Genomic DNA, 27328 nt, shown 5'->3' with positions numbered 1-27328 from the left:
TGTAATTTCTGTCATTTTGGAATAACTTTCTTATTAATAAGTCTGACCTTAAAAAAAACAGCGACACGGTGTCGGTGCAAACGAGCTGGCCCACTTTTCAAAACACACCGACATTAAAAGCATGCGTCGATATTTTCACCAAACAGCCTCTCGGGTCCAAACCACGTAAATGGGTTTGACATTTCAGCCATAATCAAATAGGCCGCAGAAAAACCACAGGTCTTTAATGTAGGTTATAAGGCCTGGAAACTGTGTGTGTGTGTGTGTGTGTGTGTGTGTGTGTGTATGAGTGAATATGAGTCCAGTGTGTGTGTGTGTATGTGGCATGTGAGGGCTAATGTAGTGAAGCAGTCACACGCATCAATGAGCACCAAATCCAAATCAATTTTGAGGAGATATTGGGAGTGAGGCGAACCCAGAATTATCCCAGCGAGGGATGAAAACACATCACATCGCAAAGTCCATTAACATGGACACGGAGCAGGGTCTAATTCCTTCAGTAGTCTCTGTCACCTGCGCGCCACGTCCCCAGAATACCAATCGCCGGGATTAAAATTGCTTACCAAGATTTTTTAAATCAAAAATTCAAGTGTGCGTTCCGGGTAGCATGCCAGGTAGTTTGCTTGAGGCTTTACAAACACCCATGGCAGAGTAGCACTGCTGTGGGTAGATTTCTTTCTCCCTTTATTTATTTTTTCGACACATGATCTCAAACCAAAGTATCGGCACCGTGATCATTTTGTGACCAACAGCCTGCAGGAGTTCACTGCGTCTTCAAACAAGCCTGAAATATTTGTACTAATGGAACAAATTCGACTATTTCAAAAGAAAACTTCGACCTTCTGATTAACGCTCAAGAGGAATCATGAAAAACTGAAGCATGTGGCTCATTTGATCTACAACAAAGGTAATAAAGTAGGTTTTTTTTGGTGTATTTATGTTTTAAAATGACATTTACGGCCACTGCAAAGCATCAACAAGTGTAGTTATTTTATGTTGTACTTTTATTATGGATTTATCAAGTTACTACGTATCAAATAACTTATTTAAGGGGTTTATTGAATAAAAAAGTGCATTTCCTTCAAGAAGCGAGATATTGGAAAACTGTATTTAAAAACCAAAAACTTTCGAAATGAGGCATTAAATGGATGAATAACTCTTGTTATTGTGAACCTACAAAGCAATTTGGAGATGCACATTAAAAAACTATTGATATTCTGTTTTGTGCTTGAACTAGACACATTATTATTTTTCACATCAAGAGAAGGGAATTATAACTGCAAAGTGCAAAACAACGGAACTTTAAATAGAAAATTAAATCAAGAATCTGTCTTCAGGAATAAAATAAAAATTACAGTGCAGCTCTGTGCTGAGCATCAGCAGAGCCTCGACGTGAGGACGCGACTAGTTAACTTGTTAACTAGTAGGGTAACAGGCTTCCCACAGGCGGGAGAGACTCCCTCCATGTCTCTGCGGCGCTGCTTCAGCCTTTTCCGCGCTCCATTAGGACTTTACGATTAATTGTAAAACATTATTACTGTAATTGGAAGGTATCATAAAAACGCGACGCTGGAGAAATAAAATAATCTCAGCTCGAGTCTGATGTGACAGAAAGGGCAGCGAGCGCCAGGAAAGCCTGCGACAAGTTAATTTCCAGACATTAGCGGCGGCGGCGGCGGTCCTACAGCTTTCACATTACTGCCCGTCAAACTCTCAATATGCTAATATTCTACAACATGATGATCGCTATCTGCAATTACTGCTTATTCTAGACACTCAGTTTAACTAATGGAAATAATTTCCTGTCGAAGTCATGAAGATCAATTGAAAATCTAAGCATATCATCATAAATATGCATCACCCTACGCCGGGTAATAAAGTAGCTGGGGGCCAGTAAGAGGCTGAAAATGGAGAATATCTCCGGAGCCCAGCTCAAGTATCATATCATATGTCAGTTTGGAAATGTACTCACCCTTTTGCCAGGAGGTCCTGGTACTCCAGCTTCGCCAGATGGACCTGGAGGGCCCTAAAGAGGCGTCGACAGAATACTTAACTCCACTTCTCCAAAAAAAATGAAGGGTTGTCGCATAATCAGCTCCTGTGACTGCACATTTGTTAAAAGCCAGAAGCGTTTCTGACAGGATGCACATGAGGTTAGCTTCCATCCTCGCTCTGACGCATCTCGCCACCTCGCTGCAGCAGCCGCCGAACTGATAGGTACATTTCAATTGTTTTTCACCATTGGAAACGGTTTTAGGTCGTATTGGACTTACAGGTTGTCCGATTTCTCCATCGTCTCCTTTGTCACCGGCCAGACCGTCGAGACCCTAAAACAAGGACACAATAATCACAGTTTAATCTTAATAATCACAGTTTAATCTTTTGAAATTGGCCTTTAATACAGCAGGTTGAGGAAATGAGTATTTAACTGGGTTGGAGTTGTGATCAGAAAGGCTTTACACATCTTGAACATGAAGCTGAAGGTGCGGCTGAGGCTGTACCTCTGCGGAGTCGTCATGTGTTTTATGCTTTCAGGGTTGTGAATATTTACCGACACGTCATTTTTGTTAAACCGGCGTAAACACAAACTGCGGTACTCACAGCAGCACCGGGCTCTCCGGGGGGGCCCGGGTCTCCCGGGAAGCCGACGGGACCCTGCAGACAGATCGAGACGTTGAGCCGGCGGAGCGCCAGTCACGTATCTGACACGGTGTCGGCGGCAGTTCTCAGAAACGCGGCGGCCGCCGGCGCATCTCGGCTGACGTACCGGGTTACCCTTGGGACCGTCGTCTCCGGGAGGTCCGCGGCCGCCGGGGGGTCCGGCGGCTCCTGGGGGGCCGGTTTCTCCCTTCTCGCCAGTCTCTCCTTTAGGGCCCTGAGGGGAGAAGTGTTGTCAGCATGAACAGAACCGGAGGCTCAAATCTGTCAACTGGACTAAAACCCGTCTGATGAGAAGAACCATAATGACAAATGAATCTTTTCACTCATTTAAAAAGATGATTTTGCTCATTAAGTGACAGAACTAAAGCATCCGGGATCGTTTTTCACTCTTAAGCAGTTCCCTGACTCTTGGGCTCGGACTCGGAGCAGCAGCTTGAAGCATAATTACAAGCTGCGAATCGTTAGCCGGCCCATTAAAGACCAGCTCCTCTCCGGTCAGTGCCGGCGCGGCACCTTCAGCATTGACCTGGACGCGGCGCCGGGTCTATCCGTCACCGTAAACAGACACACTGCGGCAGACGGATACGTCGATGCGGCTTGATGGAGTCGGACTGGAGGAGGAGAGCGAGCGCCTCAGACCCACAGCTGAGGCGAAGCTTCTCCTGCACAAAGCCTGAAACCGTCTGCTGAAGCCGCCGCCGCTGCCGCTGCTGCTGCCGCTGCTGCTGCATTACGTCTGGTATATTTGGACTTCTGCTCTGAAAACAACCCGGTGAAGCAGCTTAAATAATCCAAATGAGGCTGAACCAATTACGAGCAGAGGAGCCCTCGGGTTGCAAAACATCAGCTTTACAGAAATGTGGGTAAAATATGCCGCTGAAGCCCCACAGCGAGAGAGTCAAACCGCAACCAGGACTTAATTATTCATAGACGTATTGTTTCAACAGTCATAATTACACATCAGAGGAGCTGCTGGATGAGGTGACAACCTGCTCACAATGCATTTTAAACACTCTTTAAACATCTATTAACGCTTTTTCTTTCTTTTTTTTTTTCCTGTCTTTGAAGAAAATCAAAACCGTGTTTGAAACGAGATGAGGAGCGGAGCTTTTCCATGACGCAGCACTTACTTTGCCACCAGGCTCTCCCTGGCCTCCTGGGTTTCCAGCCTCGCCGGTTTCTCCCTGTGGCGCCACGGAGAGAAAGAGAGCATTAATGGAAATGGCGGCGACTTCAAACGGGGTCGACGTTATCGGTGCACTAATTAGAGCGTCGGCTGCCAGCGATCAGCTTTGGTTTGCGTCTTTGTTTGTGCACACCGCGCCCCTCAACCGCTCCCCGTTAAATCATTTTCAGGCAAAAACAAGCATGAAGAGGAATATTTGTCGTCGGAGTTCGAAAGCGCCGCTCACCTTCTCGCCAACGGCTCCCATTGGACCAATACCTCCAGGTGGACCTTGTGCTCCCTGCAGACCAAAGCCAGAGACATCAAGTTAAAGTCGATACAAAGAAAATCCTTCATTTAAGAAAAAAGTATAAGACAGAACTAAAGACTTTAAATGTAAACTTACATCGGCGCCACTGGGACCCTGAGGACCTCTGGGACCAGGAGGACCAGGTGGACCCTGTCGGTGTGAAGGGACATTAGTGAGAGTGGCGTGGAGAGAAGTGATTTGACTCAGCTTTTCATTCAGAATCCTGCTCAAGGGCACACTGACACATCAACAAGGGGAGATGAGGAATCGAAGCTGCAACCTTCCCATTAAAAGACCAACCGACCAATCCTTATTTTCATTATTCGGGTCAGTCAGGGCGTCTCTCCTGCACATCCATCAGCATCTGGGTCATCGTCACTGTAGGATGCTGCATCTAACTGGCAAAACTTTAAAACTTCACTTCTTCTTCAAATAAGTAGCTATAAGAATAATTCAATGACAATAAACGTGATTTAAAGAATATATGACATTTTCTTATTTTCCATCTAGAGGAAATAAAGATCCATAAAAGCTGCTTTTGAGTATTTTAAGAGAAATTTCTCTAATAACACCTGCTGAACTTCTGCTAGATGTGTGAGTTCTCCTTTTAATGTTGAAACTGAGTGCATCACACTTTGAATGGAGCTTAAAGGAAAATCCAAACCCAAAAAATGAGTGTGCGGTCGTGGGCTGCATTCGCTGTGCTCGAATAACAGAGTTGAATGATAAACTCAAGCTCTAGCATGATACAAGGGCTTATAAAGTAATAAATTGCCAATAATCTCATTAAATGGTAAAATAATTTTCACCACCATCAATGAGAAAAGTGCAACAGAGTTCACATCATCAATGAATTGTAAGAAAACTGCACCAAACCTGCAAAAAAGGATTGAATTTCCAAGAAATGTCGTATTCATGCATTATTACTATTAACTGAAGTTAATACATTTTAAATGTTTTAATGCAAATTCAACCACGTAATAACTTATTACTTTTACATTACAATATATCACTACTTCATTGACAAATTTTTTAAATTATAGGCTTTATTACATTAAAAAAATGCTCCATTTATCATGTTTTTGGCAGGTATTATAATATTAACAGTTACAAGATGTAAAGATGTTTAAAAAAGTTGCTATATGAGTGTTAAAAATTGCGACTATGTAACTAAATTCATGTTCTTAAGATCCATGCCTGTGATTGTTTGCATTGTTAATAGCTGAAGTGTGAATAATTATAGCAGTGAAGCATTCTGCTTTCCGCTGGCTGATTTGCTCATGAGCGCCTCTCACACAGACAACAACATCTGTTCTGAGGCTGCTGGTGTTGCCAAACTCCACCAGCTAAAAGCTTCAAACCAGCGAGGCCCGTTTCCCCACGCCGCTGTTCGGTACGTGCACACAATGCGAATCCCTGTGACAGAGAACAGCCGCACTCACCATCGGTCCCACGTCTCCGTTCTCTCCCTTCTCACCGGGAGGGCCCGGCAAGCCCTGCGAAAAAAAAAAAAAAAGAAAGAAAAAAGAAATCGGCAAATATTCTTCAGAACAGAGGAAGTTCACATGAGGCGAAACTGCACGACAGAAAATCTCACCGACAGGAGCGAAAATACATTTTTGGGAGCTCATTAACACACACTTTTGGCTGCGGTGTTTTGAACAGCGGGCTTTATGATGCAGCGTGATGGAGAGTGCATTAATACAAGCAGAACCTCCCGAGTGTAAACACGCAATTAGTCAAAAAGGACACCTATTGTAATTAAAGGGTATGGGAGGCTTTGGTATAATCAGCCTGTGTAAATTGCAGGGTGGAAACTCCATCCATCTACGTCCGACGGGAAAGTGGAAACAAAGGGGACAGTGCAGGTGGTGTGTATTCTGCAGGTTTGAGCCGTGCTCCAGTGGAACAGCTTGAAAAGTTGCATCTTTAACAAAAAATGAAGGAGCTTTTTACCTGCCGGCGGAGCGAATTGTCTCCCTGTCCGACTGCAGCTATGAGGTGTTGCGTTTGATTAACTTGGAAACGACGCATGCATTATCCAGAGGTGGGTGGAAAACAACAGCAGCGGTGATAAGTGACTGCGAGACTCAAACGACGCGGGGATCGATCATTGCAGTCACACGTGTGTAGTTTCAGCCCTTTTGCTTGATTTACTGTACCCCTGCATGACAGACACGACTAATCTCCCACAGATTGTGAGCGGGGCTTTAGTCACACTAACACAAGTGATGTGGAAATAAATTAAACCTTGTCTCATTAATTGTTTGGAAATAATAGCTTCTTGATCAGCAGTTTGTTTTGTTTGTAAAATATGAGCGCCATGAAGGGGTGTATTATGCTTTTAATTCACATTACTGTGATTGAAAATCAATGATTTTTTTTTCCCCACACCAGTCTTGAAATCTGAGCGCACTCAGATCTGGTATTTACCCGTCTCCGCCGCTCCACCTTAACCTCTTAATCTGAAGAATTCAGCCAACGCTCCAGTGTTCTTCGGCAAATACTGCCTGGCGGTGATGGAAGGCTTTCAGACTGGAGCCATTCATTCCCCATAGTCAAAAATCATTAATGCTACAGATAATTGCATTGAAGGGCTGAGCTCGCAGCGGCTGCTGCCGTCTACTGAAGGGCAGCTTAGCCAAACATAATTAAAAGAGTGGAGATGAAGTGCATTATGCCCAATTAAAAGCCAATTGCACTTAATAACAACGTTATCTGGCCCTATTGACCAGCGGGGCTTCTCTCTAATTTCATCCTCTGCGAGTCCTTGGATAAATGACTGAGATATTCTGAAGAGCGCCGTTTCTTCATCCGTTGACATCTGAAGCGAGTTTTCGCAACTTCAGCTCATTTTCTGAAATGATGCGGCTCTGCCGCCGCTCGATTGCAGAAAATCGAAAATCAGAGGCATCGATCTATTCATCCTCTTCATTGATGTGAGTGAAGATAAAGTCAACCTCGGACCCTCTACAGGTCACCAGGAACTGAATCTGGAGACAACCCATGTATACAGAGGAGGAACATGCAAACTCAGCACTGACTGACTCTGAAAGTGTGCAGCTCCACATAAAGGTATTATGATGAGTTAATCTCACTGTATTCGCCATACGACACGGCTCATATCAGACTAAATGAAGCTGAGAACTCCAAAACCCCCGGGTGGATTTAATAAGCAGAGGCGCTGAGTGTTGATTACTGTTCCAGCCTACTTTTCTGCAATTAGAAGGATATTCTATTGTGTCTCTGAATCTGCTTAAAGTCTCATTTAAATACTCAGTACTGAGCATGACTTTTAAAAAAGAATCTATAAACTAAGCAGTGAAAAAAAACTGACTGACCTGAAATATCACAGAGTTCATAATGCACAGTCTATGTTTTTATTTGCAGGACAGGATATTTGCACGGCTACGGATCAGATACTCAATAAAGCTAATCAGGTTATCGTCTTCGCCTTGTTTTAAAAACCCACAGCGACTCCTTCCCTGCAGCTCAGTGCTGCTCCCCACTCACTCCACATCATCGAGGAAAGAAATAGTGTGTGCACAGTGTAATTTGTCTGATATGAAGCCCATTTGCGAAAGATAAATGAATTTATACTGTATATTGATTAAAATAGCTGATCAAATGAAGGCCGAGCTGTAGCAGCTGGTCTCCTGTTTGGTCTTGAGAGCACTGCAGGGGAGTGGTTTACTGCATGATAATGAAGTAGTCTGAGCGGAAAAACCAACACTGGTCCCCCCTCCACCATTAACGCCACGGCATAATGCCAAATGTAAAATGTTAGCAATGGTGATGGATTTTTAGCACTGTCTACACAGAGGAAAGTCCTTGAGGGGGGGAAAAAAAGTATTATTTGCCCAGGAGCAATACAAAGAGCTATTAGGAGTCAAGGCTGCATAAATAAATTATGCTTTGTTTTGATGTAATGTAAATGATGCAAGGAGAGATGAAATGTGGTCGGTTTAAGGGGCACAGAGGAAGTCATTTTGCTCAGTGAGGTTCTGACAGAAGGAAAGTAATGTGCACACCTACAAGCTGATGCTCAGCGTGAGCTGGTTTCATCGTGCTTTCCACAGTGAGAGGAAAGGCGACGTACCTGCAGTCCGATGGGTCCCGGGAGACCCGGGAATCCTCTCGGTCCTTCGTCTCCCTTCTGGCCAAACATGCCCTGCTGTCCTCTGGGCCCGGATTCACCATCACTGCCCTGAAAGAGGTCAAAGCACACAAAGTCCTTCACTCTGATCACCGGTAAACAAGTCACAACACCGCAGAACATGCCGATAACCGTGTTTTTCCTCTGTTTTGAAATGTTCTTTTTCTTCTTCACTGTGAATCCTCCTCAAGGTTGCTTAGAATATCAAAGTTCACATGACAAAAGGTGGATCGATGGACACATTCAAACACTGTTTAGAGTGTATAATCACAGTACTAAGGTCACTTTATGGTAACTTTACACTTTCATCGGCGCCGCAGACAGACTTACTCAAAGCTTTACAAGCCGTCATCCCAGACAGGCCAACACACTCTCACCGCGCGCTTATAGGCAGACACACTCACAGCCTTTTCAGAGTGTCTATCAGTCTACACAGAAAGGGCCGTTTGATCATTCAGTGGGAAATGCACTGAATAAATCACAACCTCAGAACAAAAAAAATGAAAACAAGGGCGACATGGCGGCGGCTTGCCGCCGCTGCATCCCGAGCGCCGGGATACCCGAGGAAAAGCAGCAACATCCGACTAAAGCGGCTCGACGGGGGAGCGGGGGTACAGTACACTATAGCCACGGGCTGATGGTAAACAGTGTGTGTGAAAGATGCTGAGGTGCACGGTGCGACTGAGGAGGCCACGGGGAGAGAGCCAAGTGCTGACAGACCGGGGAGTTTGCAGTTCAAAAGCATGTCAGCACTTGAAAGTGCTTGAGGAGCTCTCGCTGAGCCCTGGGACATGTAGGCAGCCTCTGGCGCTGCTGCTGAATGCAGAGCAGCTTAGCAGGAAACGCTAGGTGATTACAGGTAGCGCGAGCGCGGCTGAGGCGGAGAGTCAGAGGCGAGCAAAGTTTACGGAGGCTTGAGGCAACATCAAACGCAGACGTGTGTTTGGATGGAGAGCACTCGAACTTGTCTGAGACGTTCGTGTGTAAAATGTTTAGCTTCAATTAGACGGAATAGTTCTGATGATCCCCGCTGGGGAACGCTAATATTTTGAGGGATTATGAGCCACGCAGCCCCTTCAAATTAGAAATATAATCAAAAGTCTAAACTGTTTGGGAAAGAAACACCATCTCTGGTTACTGCGATATCATGCAGGTTTTGGAAAATGCAGGTGCATCTCCAAAAAGATTTCATTAGAACCCGAGTCGCGCTTCGTTCCATCATTTATTATGGAGTTAAGTGCCTTCAGCTCTGTGAATTACAATTTTGTGAAGTCGTCCATGTAATACAAGAACAAAAAGGTAAGATACATTCTAATAACTGAACAATAGGAGCGTTTTTCTTGTAAATAGCAGACATTATTCCTTCTGGAAGGAACATTCACGCTAATGTTGTAATTGTAAAACTGCTCTGCTGGTGCTTCACTCGCCATACATCAACGTATAATTACTTGCACTAAAATTTGTTGGCTGTGAATAGTTTTAAGGCTCCACAATTATTATTTATGGATCTATTTAACATCTGAAGTGTAGCAGGTGTAATTGAATAAGATTTGATTCAGCACAAGAACTTAAGTATTTTAGGGAGAGACAGATGCTTAGACCTGCAGGAGCCACATCCATTCATTTCTCAGTCTTGTGAAATGCAGCTTGCTGAAAATACGCTCAGATTGTCCATGACATGCAGTTTATACAACATGACTGCCTAGATATGAGATGTTACTGAATGAAACCACATTTTGTTAACAGAATAGGACGCTCAAAACATAACGAAAAAGAAGAATCTGCCTCATAGTTTTATCACAAATGCTTGATCATTTAAAAGACAATACGACTGTATTATTTGTTCTTATAGAAATCGACATTTAGTCACGGATTGAGAGGCGAAGGAGGAGTACAGGCAAATGGTGACGGCAACATTAAGGTCTGCAACAACAGAAAAGAAAGGGGGGCAGTGTTGAAGTGGCTCAGCATGAGTCCGGGCTCATTCATGAAGATATGAATACACATGAGCAGACTGACTCACCAGGACAAACAACTGTTAAATAATTTGTTATTCAGCTTGGGTGCACTACCTGCTCACGGCAATCCGTCTCACCAGGTCTATTCCAGCCCCCACAGAGCCCTGCAGATGCTGAATCTTTGCTCGAATGGTTGTTAAGGCCTGATAATTTACACCAATGAGCTGTTCGCTGCCCTCCGGCCATCAGCTATTGTGGAAACAGGACTTTCCCTGTTGTGTTAATGAGATGGATGAGAGGAGGGCGCTCTGCAGCATACAATGCAGCTTTTTTTGGCTCTTTTTGGTGCCGTATGAGGTGATACACAAACATGACTGGCAGGCAAATCAGTGTTGGATGTGACAAAAAAATAAATAAATTATAAATCGGGGGTCACAAACTTAATTCCAACTAGAAAAATAAAACTCAGATTTGAAATTGCAGTCTGATTAATGACTGGGTACTAAAGGTGGTATACTAATGTTGCAAACTGATGACAAAAGCCCTGATATTAACACCACGCCTCAAGTGAAAAATGAGGATAAAAGGGAATTTGTTCAACATTATAGGTAAAAGGATGGAGATTTTAAAAATGAGCAGGGACTGAAGCCAAACGCTTTTGGACCGCAGGGCCGACTGTAAAAAGCAACACTGCTTAATGCACAAAGTGTCTGTGACCTGGAATGGACCGCCACTTCATTTCTGTCCATCTGTGGAATTAAACATTGTTTATTTATTGCAATCTGCCTGCTTGTAATGGAGGTCTCCAACCGAGCACGATTAAGAGCCAAGTGTCCAAGATTTCTAATCTATCTAAACACTCCGACAGCCCATTGAAATAATTATCACACTATCAGTGAGGAACGGCTAACGAAGACAAAATCCAGCACGCTGCTCTTATTTGAAGATGGAGGAAAACGAACAGTGATCGGGGTGTATTCTGGTCCTGCGGAGACACGCAGGAGTCTGTCTCATCATGATGGGGCAGCCGGTGTCATTAAAAAAAAAAACCTCAGCCTGTGGCCTCTCATGACACCGTCCACTTAATCCTCTGGGTTGCAGTACATATTTCAACCGTTATTACCGAGAAACCAACCTGAGACTGACAGGACAAGGGTAAAGGGGAGAAGAACGGCTTTCTAAAACTTTAAAAAGCATCAGAAATGTTGAAAACAAGGAAGGTTGAAAAATTCATGATCCACCCAATAAAACAATGTCTGGCATGAAATATTAGTGTGTGTGTGGGGTTGGCTGGTGGGCAGCCGTTGTTTTTCATGACATCTTTTGCATGGAAAAGGGAAAAGTCAACTCAGGCTCCCTCGACGGAACAATGTCTCAAGACATTCGTACGGACAGACCAGCAAGTTGGAATATTATTATGGCGGCAGTCAACTCTAAAACTACCCAGACGCAGGAGTATATGGAGCAGGGAGTCGTGACACTCTGGAGGAAAACATTGTTGTTATTGTCCATCTTCTCAGCATGTGCAGATTAACCATTTAACACAGCTACAAACATGGACACACAGCCCGAGCGTTTACGAAAAGCTGCATTTTCAGTGACAAAAACACAAGGAGAGTTCTGCATTTTCACTTGGCACGAACACCGATATTGTAAAGTGGGCTGGACGCCGATGTGACATGAAAAGGGGGGGAGGTGATACTTACAGCTGGACCAGGAGCTCCAACCACACCTTGGAGGCCGCTTGGACCCGGTGGACCCTGAAAACAGAAGGAAAGATGTTGAATGTTGGATGAAGAGCAACAATAAGAGTGAGGACCAACATGAACATTATCACAATGACAAACATTTGAATTGATTGCCTTTTAATTGATATTTAAATGCAGCAGACTGTAAAGGGTGACCTGTGCAGCTAATATTTCCATGCGTGATTTATTATTGATGGATAATGATTTCAAATTATCTGCTTTATATGCGACTTTCTCCACGTGCACAGGAGTAAAAAAAAACAAACAAACTCACGAGTTCACCCTTGTCTCCTTTGCTTCCCTTCTGTCCAGGGCCGCCAACTTCTCCCTGCAGAGTAAAACACACACACAGCAGAGTTCACGTCTCTCCTCCCAGTCGTACGAAGCGCTTCCCTGCCACGTTTAGTCAGAGTCCAATATCTTAAAGTGTCACCTTTGCCGTGATTGGGCAGTAAATATTTCTCTAGAGATTTTTAATTTGATTGGCCCACCAAGACCTTGGGCGAGTGTTTGCAATTAATTGATTGGCTCCCCGTCTAACCCCATTGGCACGGCGATTGACGAAAAGGTGTGAGAGGAGAGGAGACGTGACGGGAGACTGAAGTGGGAGGCGTGATGTTTGGGGGGTATAAAAACGCTGATATGTGTATCAGCCGTGGATGTGAGATTTGATTGCCTGGCTGGAGGGTAAACCGAGGATGGAGACAATCGACTTCTTCAGGAAGTACCGTATACTTCTGCAACAGTTTTCCTTCAGAAATATTTAAATGCCTGCAGGGCATTGATTTTATGCCAATAAACAAAATAAGTGGCTTTTGTATTGTACGTAGCCCGATGTGTGATTGATGCTGTAGTAAGTCTGTGATTTATCCTGAACTACAACCAAGTAGAAAAAGTGAGCATAGAAGATGAATGACTGGTGTATTTTCTGTATATGTGCTTTAATTCTGAAACATTTATTATGCAGTAAAGCAAAAATAGGCAGAAAAACTGATGCATGTAACACCTCTGACATTTCTTATCATGTTTTGAGCAACAGATGAATTCCAAGTGTTTTTATATGAGTTCCAGTAGCTGCTCGGGAAGGAGAACTTGTCCTTCATTTGAGGTGTCTACCTTCATATTTAGCTCTCATGAGTGGAAATTTGCAAAGAAAAAAAAAAAGATTGATCTACCTTGTCACCATCTTCTCCAGGAGGACCCTGTGGACCAGCCGGACCGGGAAGACCAACAGGTCCCTGAATACCATCACGACCAGCAGGACCCATCGGACCTTTCTCTCCCTGTGAAGAATCATATGCATTAAAAAAAACAAAAAACGGTGCATTACCAAAAACAAGCATTCAAGATGGTGAAGGTGAGACAGAAACACTCACAGGAGCTCCCTTTTCTCCGGCGGGGCCTGGCGGTCCCTGCGGGCCGTTACGTCCTGTCAGACCGATGGGGCCTCCGGGACCGGCAGCTCCTCTCTCTCCAGGAGAACCCTGTCAGCAAAGACCATTTCAGAAGCGGTAAATGTAGTTCGGATATGCTGTAATACATGCCCACATGACTACATTTCAATCTCCACACAGGCACTCGAGTTATCAATATGTTGCTTTTGAGATAAATCGCGTTCTATAATGTAGAATAATTGAAATAGTCTTCCACTGATTGCTGTGCAGAGATAATCGTGGAGATATGAGCTGTATTTCACCAGAAGAGAAGTCACTGAGTGATAACCACTGACCCTGCTGAAAGCCCCAGAGCTTCACAGGGACGAGAGGAGCCGCGAGAAACCAGCTCTTATCTGACTAATAGGACGCAGCTGCTTTCCTGCGCCAAGGCCTCGTGGAAGGCCTCTCCATTCTGCCTCACATCCTTGTGTCTCATTGCCCCTGCTCTTCACTCTTCCCTTTACGGTTCTCATTACTGTGTGGGAGGCTCAAAGGACAAAAAAAAAAAAAAAAAACCCAAAACCTCTGACCACGTATTTGATCAGCAGGACATTACAGCGTCGCACCACCCAGGGAAGGTGTCAGGCAGAAACTGTGCAGGTGTAAGGGTCGAAGTCTCACCCTCACCAAGCAGAGCCCTGAATCAGCTGATATGAGCTGCCAGCTTGGCCCGTTTCATGACAGGCATGACACACACACACACTGACGTGCAGTTGACTGGCATTCGTTTCGTGCAGACTGGCTCTAAACTCAGTTGCTCCTTTGCTCATTTAATGGAGTTTGCTCTGTGTCTCTCCCTGTTTCTCCCTTTAAGCAGGTAAATACTGGAAGTTGACAGACATTACAGTCTGATCTCTTTCGCTCTCTCTGTCTTCTTATTTAAAAGGCATTCTTTCTTAATCCCAATAATTTCACTCCCATCCGAGTCACAGTCTTAACGACATTAATGAATCGCCAACTGACTTTTACTCTGTCAACGCAATCCCTAAAAATTACAATTAATCACATCTTAACCCTTAAATACATGCATCTCGGCATTGGCCCTGGTATTTTGGACACCTAAAGACAGGTGAGCCCAGGAGAGAAGACTTGTTTTAATGCTTGAAGAGACACTGCACTGACTCTCATTCACTTCCCACAGACTTACTCTCAAACCGACACTTACCACGACCCAAAACCTAATCTCAGTCAGTGGCTAGTGTGCAATTACAATGAAGAAGAGGTGACAGAAGAATAAGGCCATGTGCACACAATCCCACACTCACAATCCCACACACGCACACGCACAAAGTTCCTCCGACTCAAAGCACTTCGCATTCCTTCTCTCTCTTCCCTCGTTCTCTTTTCAACCAATTTCTGCTCCAACTCCAGTGATTCTCTAACTAGAACTCAAACCTGCCAATCAATCAAAACATGCAAACACGTAAACTTTGAGACTTGTCGTATTCATTTTTTTCCCCCTTTCTCCTCCATTCTTTCTTGCTCCGTTTCGTTCAAACACACGTAACCCCGGAAAAAGACGAAGAGAGAGCACCATACACACACACACACACAGAAAAACAGCACTTACAGGCTTTCCCACAGCACAACAGCAGCTCAATCTCTGGCAGGAAATCGATGCAGGAAAATATCAGATCTCTTGAGTGCGTGGGCATCGCGCGCCGACCACTTTTTCAAGAAATTTTTCAAACGCCACCAAAACAGTCAGCCACATGTTTTTAGCCCGACGGCTCACTCAAGCCAATTTAAGAAAACTACCTCATTCTGCGGTGGAAATGGCTTCACTCATTCAGAAAACACCCCTTTTTCTCACTTTCATCATCTTTTTCACCCCTGCTCTGCATATCCGCTGTCATCTAATCTGGTGTTGCTCTGTCGCATGGTGAGCATGGGGGCAATTATCGGGAGCCTGCGTTTAACGCTTGAACAAAATGTCAGACAGTTCAAAGCCGCCTGTCAGTCAGCTTTCTGTACAGAATCACCGCCGGAGCTCCCGAGGCTTTTCATCGCATATATTGCAAACTGAAGGAAAGAAGGAATAAAGAAAGTGTCCCACTTATTCATGAATAACCCTGCGATTCATGATCTTTTTCAGGGTCACAAACTGTGTGGGAGCGTGACACCGCGCAACATATAACTGCAGCTTCATTATGTGAGTAAACTATTTTCTAAAGCGACTCGGAACATGCAAAGGATTCTAAATGAACTGCAAGGAATTATCATCTGAGTAAGGAGGAAATAAAAACTTCAACAACAGTAAATCTGTGAGGGGAAGGGCTCTGACCAATGAAAGGAGTTTTTGTTTAATTAGACCTATTGTTTAAGTGGGGCCATGCTTCAACGCGACGTGCAAAAACACAATAAATCAAGCAGCATCTTGCTTTGATCAAACGGTGACACAGCTGTAAGCTTCCCAGTGTAACAGCCTGATTATTAATCTTCATAAGCACAAAATGTTTATCTTCTGCCTGGTAAAATATTAGGGAGATAAAATCTTAATATGAGAGTTAACTCGGTAAAAAAAAATGTGATAAATGTAAATGTTTCAGTGAGGGATTTTAAATACAAAGAAAATCCTTTCAAATCGACTGCATTTCATCATCTCCAAAAACATTTGGAGCTATTAGACTGATTTCAGTCGTTCGACCCTCCACCTCTGCCGTTTACGCCGCTTAATGACCGGAGAATGAAGCTGTGCACAGCATGGACGTCTCCATCCTCCAGGAGCTCAAGTGACTTTCCACCGCTATCTGTGTGGCGAGAGACAAAGGGGGTAACCATAGTAACAGGATACTTACGATGGGACCGGGGGGACCCTGCGGTCCTTCGCCTCCCTTCAAGCCAGCTGGACCCTGAAAGCAGAGGACAGGAGAGGGTTAGGTCGCACTCAGCGCAGGCTGCCACTCCATGCCATTCAAACAGCAGTAATCACGAGCTGTCGGATGGACACTCACACGTTACCCAGCGTGTGTGTGTGTGTGTGTGTGTGTGTGTGTGTGTGTGTGTGTGTGTGTGTGTGTGTGTGTGTGTGTGTGTGTGTGCTTGTTGGAAAGCTTGGTAAACACAGGTTGACTTGCAACTTGGGTGAAATGTATATGAATAGTCTAATTTAAGACTAATTATTAGCAATGTTATGGTAACTAGTAACTTTTAAAACCACGAAGACACGTGCAGCGATTCAAAGGTCAAAGACGGATTTCTTGAGCTTCGTCCCATTCTTATGTTTGTTTCATGCACATAGTGAAAGAAACTTAACACACCTCTAAATTTCCGCTGCGTTGGGTGTTCATTCATATTGTATCCATCTATGTTTGTCCTTCTACCTTAAAACGGTGGAATTCATGGAAATTTAAAGTACAGCTACAATAAAAACACTGCTAATGATCAAAACCGTATTACAGTGATCGATCGGGATCCTTTTGTTTCAAGAGGCTGTTTGAAATAAATCAATGTGCCGGTTTTCATCTTATGAATAGTGTCATGATAAATGGGATATTTGGATCTCATCTATTGAGGATAGCTTTAAACTTTGAATCTGTAGATCTGTAGCCTTGCCTTAATGTATTTCCTTTGACTCATTGTAAAGCACTGTGAATCATCTTGTGCCTGAATAGTGCTGTATGAATGAATTCTGTTTGCCTTGCCTGTATCTTAAGGTGTATAGTGCTTATTAGCCTGCTGTTGAGTTACTCTTTAAGCAAAAGGGAGAATTTCTGACATTCAGTGCAGATGGATGTTTGGAAATGTCCATTTTGTTCAAATTACAAAGATATATTGACTGTTCAAATAGCAATAATCCAAAAAAGATTCACTTAGTCAACAACGCACAGTGGTCTGTTGTTTATAAAAAAACTTAATCTGTAGTCATCTTTACATTATTTACACAGTAATAAGCTTAAATGAGCTCCAAAGAAAATAAACAGTGGAAGCCATTGTACAGTTTGTGTCTGGACCCTTTGTCAGCTCTCAGTCCTTGAATGGCAGCCGCTGTGTTGAACCACAGCGCCCGGAGGCAGAAACTGCATATGGAAAACAGAGCTCACCAGAGGCAGTAAAGACTTTCATTATAATAACTAATTTACAGGCTCCAACAAAGCCAGAAGGTACAGAGGCTGCCAAACAAGCTCTCCACCTTCCACATTTCACCACCGAGCATTAGAAGACTGGAAAGATCTTTCTTCACAGGACACACCGAACGTTATTTATTAGCTCGTATATCACCACTGCACTTTTCCTTAAGACCGAGATGGGATGAAGTGGGTGTGTGTGTGTGTGTGTGTGTGTGTGTGTGTGTCAGAATCTTTGTCAGCAGATCAAAAAGCGTGTACCTGCATTCCCTCAGCAAACAAAATTACACTCGCTATTTTCAGTCTCACAACAGGTGCACACACTCATGTGTGTCAGCGTGTTGCCGAATAGCACTTTAAGAGAGAGTGTGTAATTAGACGTGTGTGTCCGTGTGCGTGTGTCTCCTGCCGTTCTACCAGGAAAGCCACCCGCCCGCCGCACACATGAGACAAACATAATGGCGGTAATAAGTCTGGGTAGTGCTGTCGTGCGCTCTCTTAATGGTCAGCCTTGAAATGAGCTCCAGCCCGCAGTTCCCCGAGCTGATCCTCAGTCAGCCGCTAACAGCCGGCTGCTCTCTCCTTGAACTTTTTTTTTTCAAATTCACACCCACTCCTTTTGAGGATTAATTCCGGTTAGTCAGCAGGCGAGGGTGCAGGCCAGGTAGTCATGCAGTCGAGGATGTGAATCGAAATCACGAGGCTCTGACTCATTTTTTTTTTTTGAATGGCAACAGAACGAGCATCCCCTGGAGGAGAGGATCTTCTCCTCTAAATCAATTAACACAAGCCTCGAGAATGCCGGCTGCAGCTGATCCGGTTAATATTTCACTAATTCAAAGGTTTTGCCAGATTTTTTTATTTGCAGCAACTTGCGACCTGTTTCTAAACCGCCGATTAAAATGATGATGAAACATGTCCGTGTTGTATCTGGCTCGGCGCTTGCTCCACGTCTCTCGCTCGCGTCCACTGCCAAGGCTGACATTTGGTTTAACAGCAGGTCGTTAGTGCCGTGATTGGGGTTTGGAGCTAAATTCAGCTGGGTGCTCGCTCAGTATGTGGGACGGCACACTTGGGTGTGTGCACATGTGGGACTGTTTGCATAAGTGTGTTTGTTTGTGGGTGGTCAGTGTGTGTTACCATGGCCCCTGGAAGACCTCTTGCCCCCTGGAAGCCCCTCAGCCCCGCAGGTCCGGGCTTCCCAGACAGACCAGAAGGACCCGGATCCCCCTGCGCAGGAGACAAAATATCTCGGTTAACTGACGCCAGCAAATCGCTCAGCGCGCAACCGCTTTTTGTGAAAATGAGAACTGACTGAGAGAAAAAAAAAACACAGTGATATCCGTCGGATGACCGAGAAAATTATACCTCACTGTGTGGCCGCGACGGGGAAGTGATTATGAGATGCAAAATTAACAAGCTGCCACACACAGAAGAATGTGAGACGTGTGTTTTATTCCACCCACAAGTCACTTCACTGTCGGACTTAGCAGAAACAGAGCTCACCTGAAGCTCCAGCAGATTAAATTTAAAGGTTTTGAGCGAACTGGTGCACGCTCACCTTTCCGCCTTCTTTCCCAGCGGCTCCGGGGAGACCTTGCTCGCCGGGCGGTCCCGGGGAGCCGGGGTGTCCTCGCTCTCCAATCTGTCCTGTCTCTCCTGTCGGCCCCTGTGAAACCAAACGGGGGGACGTTAGGACCGCGTTGCTGGAAAATGTGAGCGAGTTCAGCAGTTCACCTGTGACTGTATTCACCTCCATACTAAACCAGCATCTTTGATTTTTGCCTCAGATGTTGTGTGAAATAAGTTCGGCGTGTCGTGCGGCAGAGTAAAAGAGTTGTAATGTACCTGCGGTCCGACCACTCCTCCCGGTCCGGGGGGTCCCGTCTTTCCTTGGAAGCCCTGAGGAGGAGAAACAGACGTTGGTTATTGTGCTTCTTTACTGAGTTGTAGGAAGTCATGAACATGCTTTGGTAGGTAAGTATTTGCTCTCCAGCACTTCCACCTGACTCAATGCATTCATACACACAACACGCGACTCACCGTCTCTCCCCGCTGTCCGGGATGACCGGGCAGCCCGTCTTTCCCCGGCGGGCCCTGAGGAGCCACAACAGGTGAGCGGTTCATGAAGATGGAGACGTCAGCCACGGATTAATATTTGAAAAGCCGGCGTGAAAAATGTCAGCGTCCCTGTGAGCGGCGCCGGCTCACAGACAGCTTGACAGCAGCTACTCACGTTGGGTCCTTTGGGTCCGGGGAAGCCGACGGGTCCCTGCGGTCCTTGAGGTCCCTTGAATGAAAAGAAACCAAAGAGGAAAAGAGAGAAAGGAGGATGAGGAACACAACATGACATGGACATGGTATATAATTGGACTCTGGTTGTCAAATCAAGCCTGTGGGGATTTTTTTTTTTTTTTTATTCAATATAAATAAGATATCATTAGGAATTGGAATTTTACAAATGTTGATTGGAACAAAAGCAGTTTTTGATGGACGCCTGATTAAGACGGGAATGGATTTAAATCACACAAAGCTTCAAATGTGTTGTTCCTGTCACTGGCTGCACAAAACATCAGGCGGTGATGAAACACAAGCCGACACTCACGCGCTCTCCTGGCGGGCCGGGAGGTCCGTCATTGCCTGAGGTGCCCTGAGGAAAAAGAGGAGGAAGCGCAGAGAAATGACGTGAGCGGAGTCTTAACTGTCAAACTCCGAAATCCAGATGAAAGAAATGCGCTGCACTCACACTGGAATTACAGAATTATCTTTATTTTATTTTCTTTGTGCAGAACCCAGAAGTAAACACTAAGGTAACTTTTATTACTTTTTGTGAGTGTGTGTGTATAAGCAATAAGAAATGGACACAAAAATAAGTAAAAAAAAAAAAAAAAAAAGATCATAAAAGGGAATTCACCTTTGCTCCTGGTTTTCCAGTTGGTCCTCGAGCGCCACGCCCTCCACGGGGACCCTGCATGGCAGGAAATAAACAAACGGCCCAGCATTCATCAGTCAGTCTTCTTCAGTTTTACACAACGAAACAGTAAAATAAATAAATAAATAAATAAATAAATAAATAAATAAATCCAAAACGCAGAAAGTAATTTGATAAAGGGCAGCTGATCAATATCAGGAGTCGTCCCTGCCCACCAAAAATTCCCACATGCTTCTTCAAAAGACTAAAACAAAAGCCCCAGACACCAGCAAACAAAAAAGATGAGAGTTTCATTTTAAGCACAATAAATCACTGCAGCGGAGGGCTCGGCCGGAGCCGGCAGACAGATGAATCGCCTACCGTTGGGCCGCGCTGCCCTCTCGGGCCAGATTTGCCAGCAATTCCCTGGAAAGAAGAAACAAAAGCTTTAATTCAGGACAGAATCACACCTTGTAGCCAAACTAGGCCCTTTTTTCAAAACCTCTTTGTGGAAGTTTGAGAACAATTCAACATCAGACGGTCCCCGTGGGAGTCTGAGTCAGAGGATCCGACCATATTTGGATAAAAACTGAAGTGATAACACACAGGTGCTTGACAGCACAGAGCGGCGAGCTAACCTTCACTGTCATTCCCAACAGGACTTCTCTCACACCATGAATGATGAATCCACGTCTCCACCAGGAGACGGCTCTTCGGGGAAACACCCTCTCAACATGAAAAGGTAGTTTTCAGAGTTTGTGGCGCTGCAGAGACTGATCTCGACACGACCCTGCACTCTGAAAAGCCTCGGCCTTATCGCTTCCCTCGCCGATCATCCCACGTCTAAAGAGAAGCAAGTCCCTAAAGCCAGGTAACAAAGCCTTGTAAAAGGTCTTCCAGGAAGAGCGGCCGCTGTTACAGCGGGCAGACTAATGGCAGCGATTTCGGAGTGAGAGGTTCAACAATCACTTCTGGTTCATTGCACTCCTGGTGCACTTTTGTGATGTGATTCACTCACAAATGGGCTTTCAAAACGCTGATATCCACGTTTTTTTTACCAGCAGCACTTTTGGTACTTATCGCCAAACTGAATTTGTTTATTTTTGCTGTGTAATTCAGTCACATTGAAACTGATAACTAATCACGAAAAACACAATCTATATGCAGTTCCTTTTCAGAGATCCCAGCCACTGATTGTAATTGTCCTTAACAGAAGATGTGGTAAAAATAAGAAATCCTCACTCTGGCTCCTTTCTCCCCGTTTGCTCCTGGGAATCCGTTGAAGCCATTGGAGCCCTGCAAGGTAGAAACAGAAAAAAAAAGAAGAAAAAAAAAAAAGATGAGCAAGAGGAACAGCAGAAGAGACAGACTGAACAAATGTATAAAAAATACATAAGAGAAGTCCAGACATGAACAGGGAGGAGCACAGTGGTCTGTCCAGGAAGACAGAAAGAGTTCATTTCACTTTAATGACAAGAGTAATTAAAAAAAAAGGAACTTTTAAAAACTGAAAAGACATCCTGCTGGCTGGCTCATTGTTATCGAAGGTCTACTCTTATAATTTGTGGCTAATGTAGCTAATTAAACACATTTTTAATGCCTATAATGGAGTCGAAGTGAAAGTAAATCTGAGACTTTCTGACACACTGTCGTCCAGTTGTTAGATTTGTGAGGACGACAAAAGAGGAAGACTTAAAAAAAAAAAAAAAAAAATGGTGCAAGCAAATGAAGACAAACAAAGGGGAAACAGCAGATCCCCTTTGATAGCCATCAGCAATTTAGTTATTGGGATTTTGCCGGCTGTGCTGTCTGATAGCAGTGACGGTGTCAGTCAAACAAATAGGAGGAGGGCCCAGCCCCTCGCTGCTGGACGGATAACGGTAGCATGGAGCAGCTCGCTGACAGACCTTCACTTTCTGCACAATTAGACAACATAAATATCTGTTCAACCAGTTCAAGTTAAATATTCCTCCCTTTGCACACCAAGGTCACGGCACGTCTTGGCGTTCTGAATCTCTTCTGATACTCTGCACATCTACAGTTGCTCATTACTGCTCACATGCATATGTAAATGAGGAATAACGCTGTGCTGTACGGGCAAGGGCACCACAACAAGGCAGCGTGGGCAGAATTGCAAAATGTAAACAGCCCCAACGTTGTGGAGACAGCAGGAAATGGAGATCTATGCGGCGTAATTAGTTTTTCACAGAGGTGCAGTTATGGTAAACTGAAAGGGGAGCCGGCACTGAACATGCCTGACTTGCGTCTCAGAGATAAGACAGTCCAGTGAAGATACGGCAAATGGCATCCGGAATTAACGGCGTGGGAAAGCTGTTAACAGAGAGCGATTGGGTGCAGCAGCCAAAAACACAGCCAGTGGAGGGTACTGGTGCGCAGGCTGATGGAGGGGGGATAGAGGCCGCCGATGGGCCGAGACTACGACCCCGCTCCTCCGCCCGAGGACAAGGTGACATTTAAAAAAAAACATTGATGATGCTCTGACGAATAAACACACACTCTTTTGGTTCTAATCCACAAAGTAAACAGCAGCTGAGCTCTTTCAGTCCATCATGAAGTCTGAAGACAGTCTGAAGAGATGAAATTAGCTGGCCTACTTAAAACATCCAAATATTTACAGGCTGCTATATACCTTCGAGAAATGAAGGTGACCGTCGGTTTTCTTTTAAGTTTTTTGAGTTTTCATCAAGCTGTATCTTTCACATCATTTCACACAAATATACAGTAATAGAGAAACGCACAAATGGTTAGAAAACAACAGAATAAAACGTATTAGAAATATTAAAGCATGCACAACAAAATCAATGCAATGAGATTTATTGTAGCCCAGCGTTTAACGCATTGCTTCTGAATCCTTTCCACTTTGCTTTAATTTATTCTAGTTCCTTAATAATTTGTGCCCACAGCTCGGATTCTGCTGACTTTAACAGAAGGAGCGGGGAGGTTTGCCTATCTCCACGCTGTAAGCCTGAGTGCATGTGACCCATCATATCAGTGCCAAGGTGTCAGTGCTGACAGCAGCAGAGACGAGACGAAGCAGCCACAGCAGCAAATCTGGATGGGAGCTGCTACAATGCAAGCAATGCCGGATAATGCCCGAGGAAGTGTAAGGAAGAGAGACAGCTGATGACTACAGCAGGTGACCGTGCCAGCGAGGCTTGCTTTAGGAGTCATGGAGAGGGCTCAGACGGTGTCTGCTCGGGTTTGTGTTTGTGGGCGTTGGGAGTCAGTCAGCACATCAGCAGATTTTTAAAAGGACACGTGGGAAAAGGCTTCCATTTTTTGCAGATGTTGATGCATGCGGGCCTGGGGAAAACTTAATAAAATCACAATGAAAATCGGTTTGTTCTGACACGACATGCATACAAACAGGTGGAACTGATCACCTGTTAAACCACAGTGGATTAGGAGAGGGGTTCATATTTTCTGTTTTCTGTGCATCAATATGTGTTTCTGGTTACTTGAACGAACATAAAACAAGCATAAAGAGAAACGTGATGTGGGAACACAGAGAAAATCCTTCAACACTCCACATTATTCAGGGCTGAGCTGCCCTTGACCAAAACATTAACCTATCATTAGCTCTCATTCTTAACCTCCCATTGGATGGGGGGATTAAGTTATTAAAAGAAAAAAAAACAAATCAGCTTTAATCAGAGGAGTTTTCTTATTCACCTTCGGTCCTTGTCTTCCAGGGTAACCAGGCAATCCAGGAACTCCAAGTTTTCCCTGAAGAACAACAACAAAACAAAGATATTGCGTTCTCATTCTTCCAACCAGAGACATTTCTGGAGACAGCAGTAAAGTTCACCGAAGTTAAACTCATAACCGTGAAGCTAAATCACTTTAATGTCACGGTTAGGAAAATGATCTCATCTCTAAAGAGGCGTTTCTTTTCACTGGTTTGTTTCAGATTCTGCCCACGTTTCAAGAATCGCGCAGGGTTTCTTTTAACTATTCCTTGCGGTTTTGCATCTGGGGGGAGCTGAGGTCAACTCCAAAACTTTATATACGATTAGAGTAATGCAATTTACAGAAATTCTATCACTCTTGTAAGTTTATCATACTGTTAAACCTCAAATCAGTTTATAGCATAAATTTTGACATGCACTAAATCAGAGGCTACGTCAGTGGTCAAGAATAACTGCTTCCTCCTGCACGCCCTCCATGGAAACCATGCGCTTCGCCAGTACATAAATAAACAACACTAACCAAAACCAAACCATTGTTCTCCAGCCATTTATATGCAGCGAATGAACAAAGAAGAGGAGCAGACGGAAAATATGGAGTGTTTTACTTTCATGAGGAGTTTCAAACCATTGTTTGGGTGCACGGCCGGAGGCGCACTGATGATTGCATCATTCCACGCCGCATTCCTATTGGCCGGTTCGTAGCAGTCCCATTGAAATGCTTTAAGATCATCTCAGGCTATCCGTGGTTGCGGGATTGTGAAAACTGTTGTCTGCTAACCTCACGGCTTCATCTTTAATCTGAAACGTCTTAGAGTTGGGGAGTGTAATTGCTTTAATACAGAATATATGTCTTTGGCGCATGATGATGCATGCAAAATGTAAAATATATTTTTAATATTCAGGAGGACATGCTGCTTAAAGAAGATCTTCCATAGGAGGAAAACTATAATGCGGAGCTAATGAATTATTCTTTATCTTCAAAGGCTTCTCCTTCACCTTCAGTTTGAACTGGGAAGACGGTGCTGTAACCTTTTACTACTAATTTGTTGGAGCATAAATAGTGCAGCACCGAGAAGCAGGAAACCCTATGACAGGATCAAAGCTCCGTGGAGAAATGTTGGCAACGCGGGCCAATTAAACTGGGACGGTCTTACAGCTGATAGAGAAAATCTACAGAAGGGAGCGAGGAGCAAAAACCAAGAAACTGCAATCTTCAGACAGACTCCTTTATTAAAGACCGCGATTAGTCAAACATTATATTTTTAGTGTTTTAAGCGACCTGCTATGTCGCTTAATATGCATATATAACACTAAATGGCTTATTTACCTTCTCTCCGGCTGTTCCTATCGGTCCGGATTCTCCGGTGGGGCCTGACTTGCCCTTGGGACCCTCAGGACCGTCCTCTCCTCTGGGGCCAACAACACCACCTTCACCCTGGAAGCAGAGAAAATAAAAACACATTTATTTGAGTCTCTGCGAAAACAAAGCTCGATTTCCTGGTTAGAGCAACGCTTTACCTTGTCACCCTTCAGGCCCATGTCTCCCTTGAAACCAGGGAAACCATCTTCTCCCTTTAGATCAAAGACAAACCCAATCTCAGTAAAACATGTTAGTGATATACTTGAAATTGGCAAAGTGCTCAACATAAATAGATTGTACAAGTATAAACCTATGCGGTCGATGAGACTGCAATCACTGCATTCTAATAAGTCTTGGTAAAATGTACGGCGTGATCGGCAGATCTTTGTACAAATAATAAATCCATTATTCATGCAGCACAATCAGTATATCGCACAAATCGCCCAAAAGCCCTTCACATTTACTTTGTGAACATTTCAGATACAGATACTAAAAAAAACAGGCTATCTACACTCATTCGCAAATTAAAAAAGTTTTTGCAACTCTCTGTGTTTTATCTGGGCTTCTGTAAAGTTTATGTAGTTTTAAATTTGGAAATGACTTTTTTTAGTTACAATTTCGCGGCATTACAAGTTTAGACTGGTTATAGATTGGTAAATAAAAAGAAACTCCTGTGAATTTTTGGGGTTTCATTTAGAATTAATGAGTTCATTGATTGTTAATCTTACACTGTAGATTCTAGGAAACATCAGAGTCACTGACTGATGAAGGACATTGGACCCTGAACATGGACCGGAGAGAGTGCGCCCCTGTATTGTTTGCTTGGTGTAGTTTCACTTCATTGCCGAATTTTTCATTTTCTCTCAGACTGGTCAGGAAAAACCACACGTGGCCCCTGGTGGTACCAAGCTCAGGTCTCCTGTCAGCTGTTGTAAAATCTGACTCTTTCCACTGTGTTAGTTTGCTGACACCTGCTGGTCAAAATTGAGAATGCAGTTCGACTGTTTTGTTCATATTTGTTTCACCAAAGCTCCATTTTCTAACATAACACATACACTCATGTCCAGTCTTCTTCGTGTTCATGGGATTAACCCAAAAACATTAAATTTAAAAAAAAACAAAACTTTTTTTTTGAATTTATAAAAATAAATCTGAATGAAAAAGTTTTATCAACATTCTAAGCACTGGCAGAACTCTGAAGAAGTCTAATTTCCTGACCACAAAGTGGAAAATCGAGACAAAACTTGCAACAGGTTAAGTTCCACAAAAGCAAGCCAAGAAAACAATGGCAATAGATCTATCTTGAGTGAAAACTGCCCCACAAAGCAGCCTCGTTCTGGTTTAATGTTCCACACTCCATTACAGCTCAGTGGCACGGGGATTTAACTGCCAGCCTGATGGGCCTTTAAGAGTTTTTCCACTGGCAGGATTAAAAGGAAGCCTCATTTGAGAAGGAATTACAACTCTGATGGCTTCGTTTTTAGAGGAATGTCATCTGTCAGCCACGTCCAATGGAGAGAGGACGACGGAGAGAGCTTTACCTTTTCTCCTCTGTCACCTTTAAGGCCTCTGACTCCCTCTGCACCCTGTGAGGAGAATACATTTCAGCTCAGACAGAGATTTCTGACAGCAGATTGGTACTGCATGTAACGAGGGCAGGACGTACTTTTACACCACGCGGTCCAGGGTAACCGATGGATCCCATAGGACCAGGATGACCCTGAAAATTAGAGGAAAAACATGAGAAACAGCGACAATAGACACATTTTGGGGACACTGTGATACCTAACTCAAGGTATGATGGGAAAAACCCAAGCAGACACAGGGAACTGTTGTAAACTTCTGG

At 44.1% G+C, this 27328-nt stretch overlaps 1 protein-coding gene across 1 annotated transcript in view; it reads right to left on the bottom strand.

Annotated features, from left to right (window-relative positions):
- The window catches only part of LOC115405818 (collagen alpha-1(XI) chain-like), a 72265-nt gene that overhangs the window by 7592 nt on the left and 37345 nt on the right, over positions 1–27328 (bottom strand). Inside the window, exons 27-54 of the mRNA XM_030115545.1 lie at positions 27149–27202; positions 27024–27068; positions 25641–25694; positions 25450–25557; positions 24106–24159; positions 21655–21708; positions 20794–20838; positions 20416–20469; positions 20107–20151; positions 19738–19791; positions 19545–19598; positions 19350–19403; positions 19063–19170; positions 18642–18731; positions 16233–16286; positions 13375–13482; positions 13174–13281; positions 12273–12326; positions 11957–12010; positions 8236–8343; positions 5579–5632; positions 4233–4286; positions 4074–4127; positions 3792–3845; positions 2768–2875; positions 2602–2655; positions 2274–2327; positions 1973–2026 (exon numbers count right to left, since the gene is read on the bottom strand). Coding sequence (XP_029971405.1) covers positions 1973–2026; positions 2274–2327; positions 2602–2655; positions 2768–2875; positions 3792–3845; positions 4074–4127; positions 4233–4286; positions 5579–5632; positions 8236–8343; positions 11957–12010; positions 12273–12326; positions 13174–13281; positions 13375–13482; positions 16233–16286; positions 18642–18731; positions 19063–19170; positions 19350–19403; positions 19545–19598; positions 19738–19791; positions 20107–20151; positions 20416–20469; positions 20794–20838; positions 21655–21708; positions 24106–24159; positions 25450–25557; positions 25641–25694; positions 27024–27068; positions 27149–27202 — 1845 coding nt within the window. The remainder of the gene's footprint in view (positions 1–1972; positions 2027–2273; positions 2328–2601; positions 2656–2767; positions 2876–3791; positions 3846–4073; positions 4128–4232; positions 4287–5578; positions 5633–8235; positions 8344–11956; positions 12011–12272; positions 12327–13173; positions 13282–13374; positions 13483–16232; positions 16287–18641; positions 18732–19062; positions 19171–19349; positions 19404–19544; positions 19599–19737; positions 19792–20106; positions 20152–20415; positions 20470–20793; positions 20839–21654; positions 21709–24105; positions 24160–25449; positions 25558–25640; positions 25695–27023; positions 27069–27148; positions 27203–27328) is intronic.

The sequence above is a fragment of the Salarias fasciatus genome, chromosome 18 (assembly GCF_902148845.1).
Source record: "Salarias fasciatus chromosome 18, fSalaFa1.1, whole genome shotgun sequence".
NCBI lineage: Eukaryota > Metazoa > Chordata > Actinopteri > Blenniiformes > Blenniidae > Salarias > Salarias fasciatus.
This window is presented reverse-complemented; position numbering and strand designations above follow the sequence as displayed.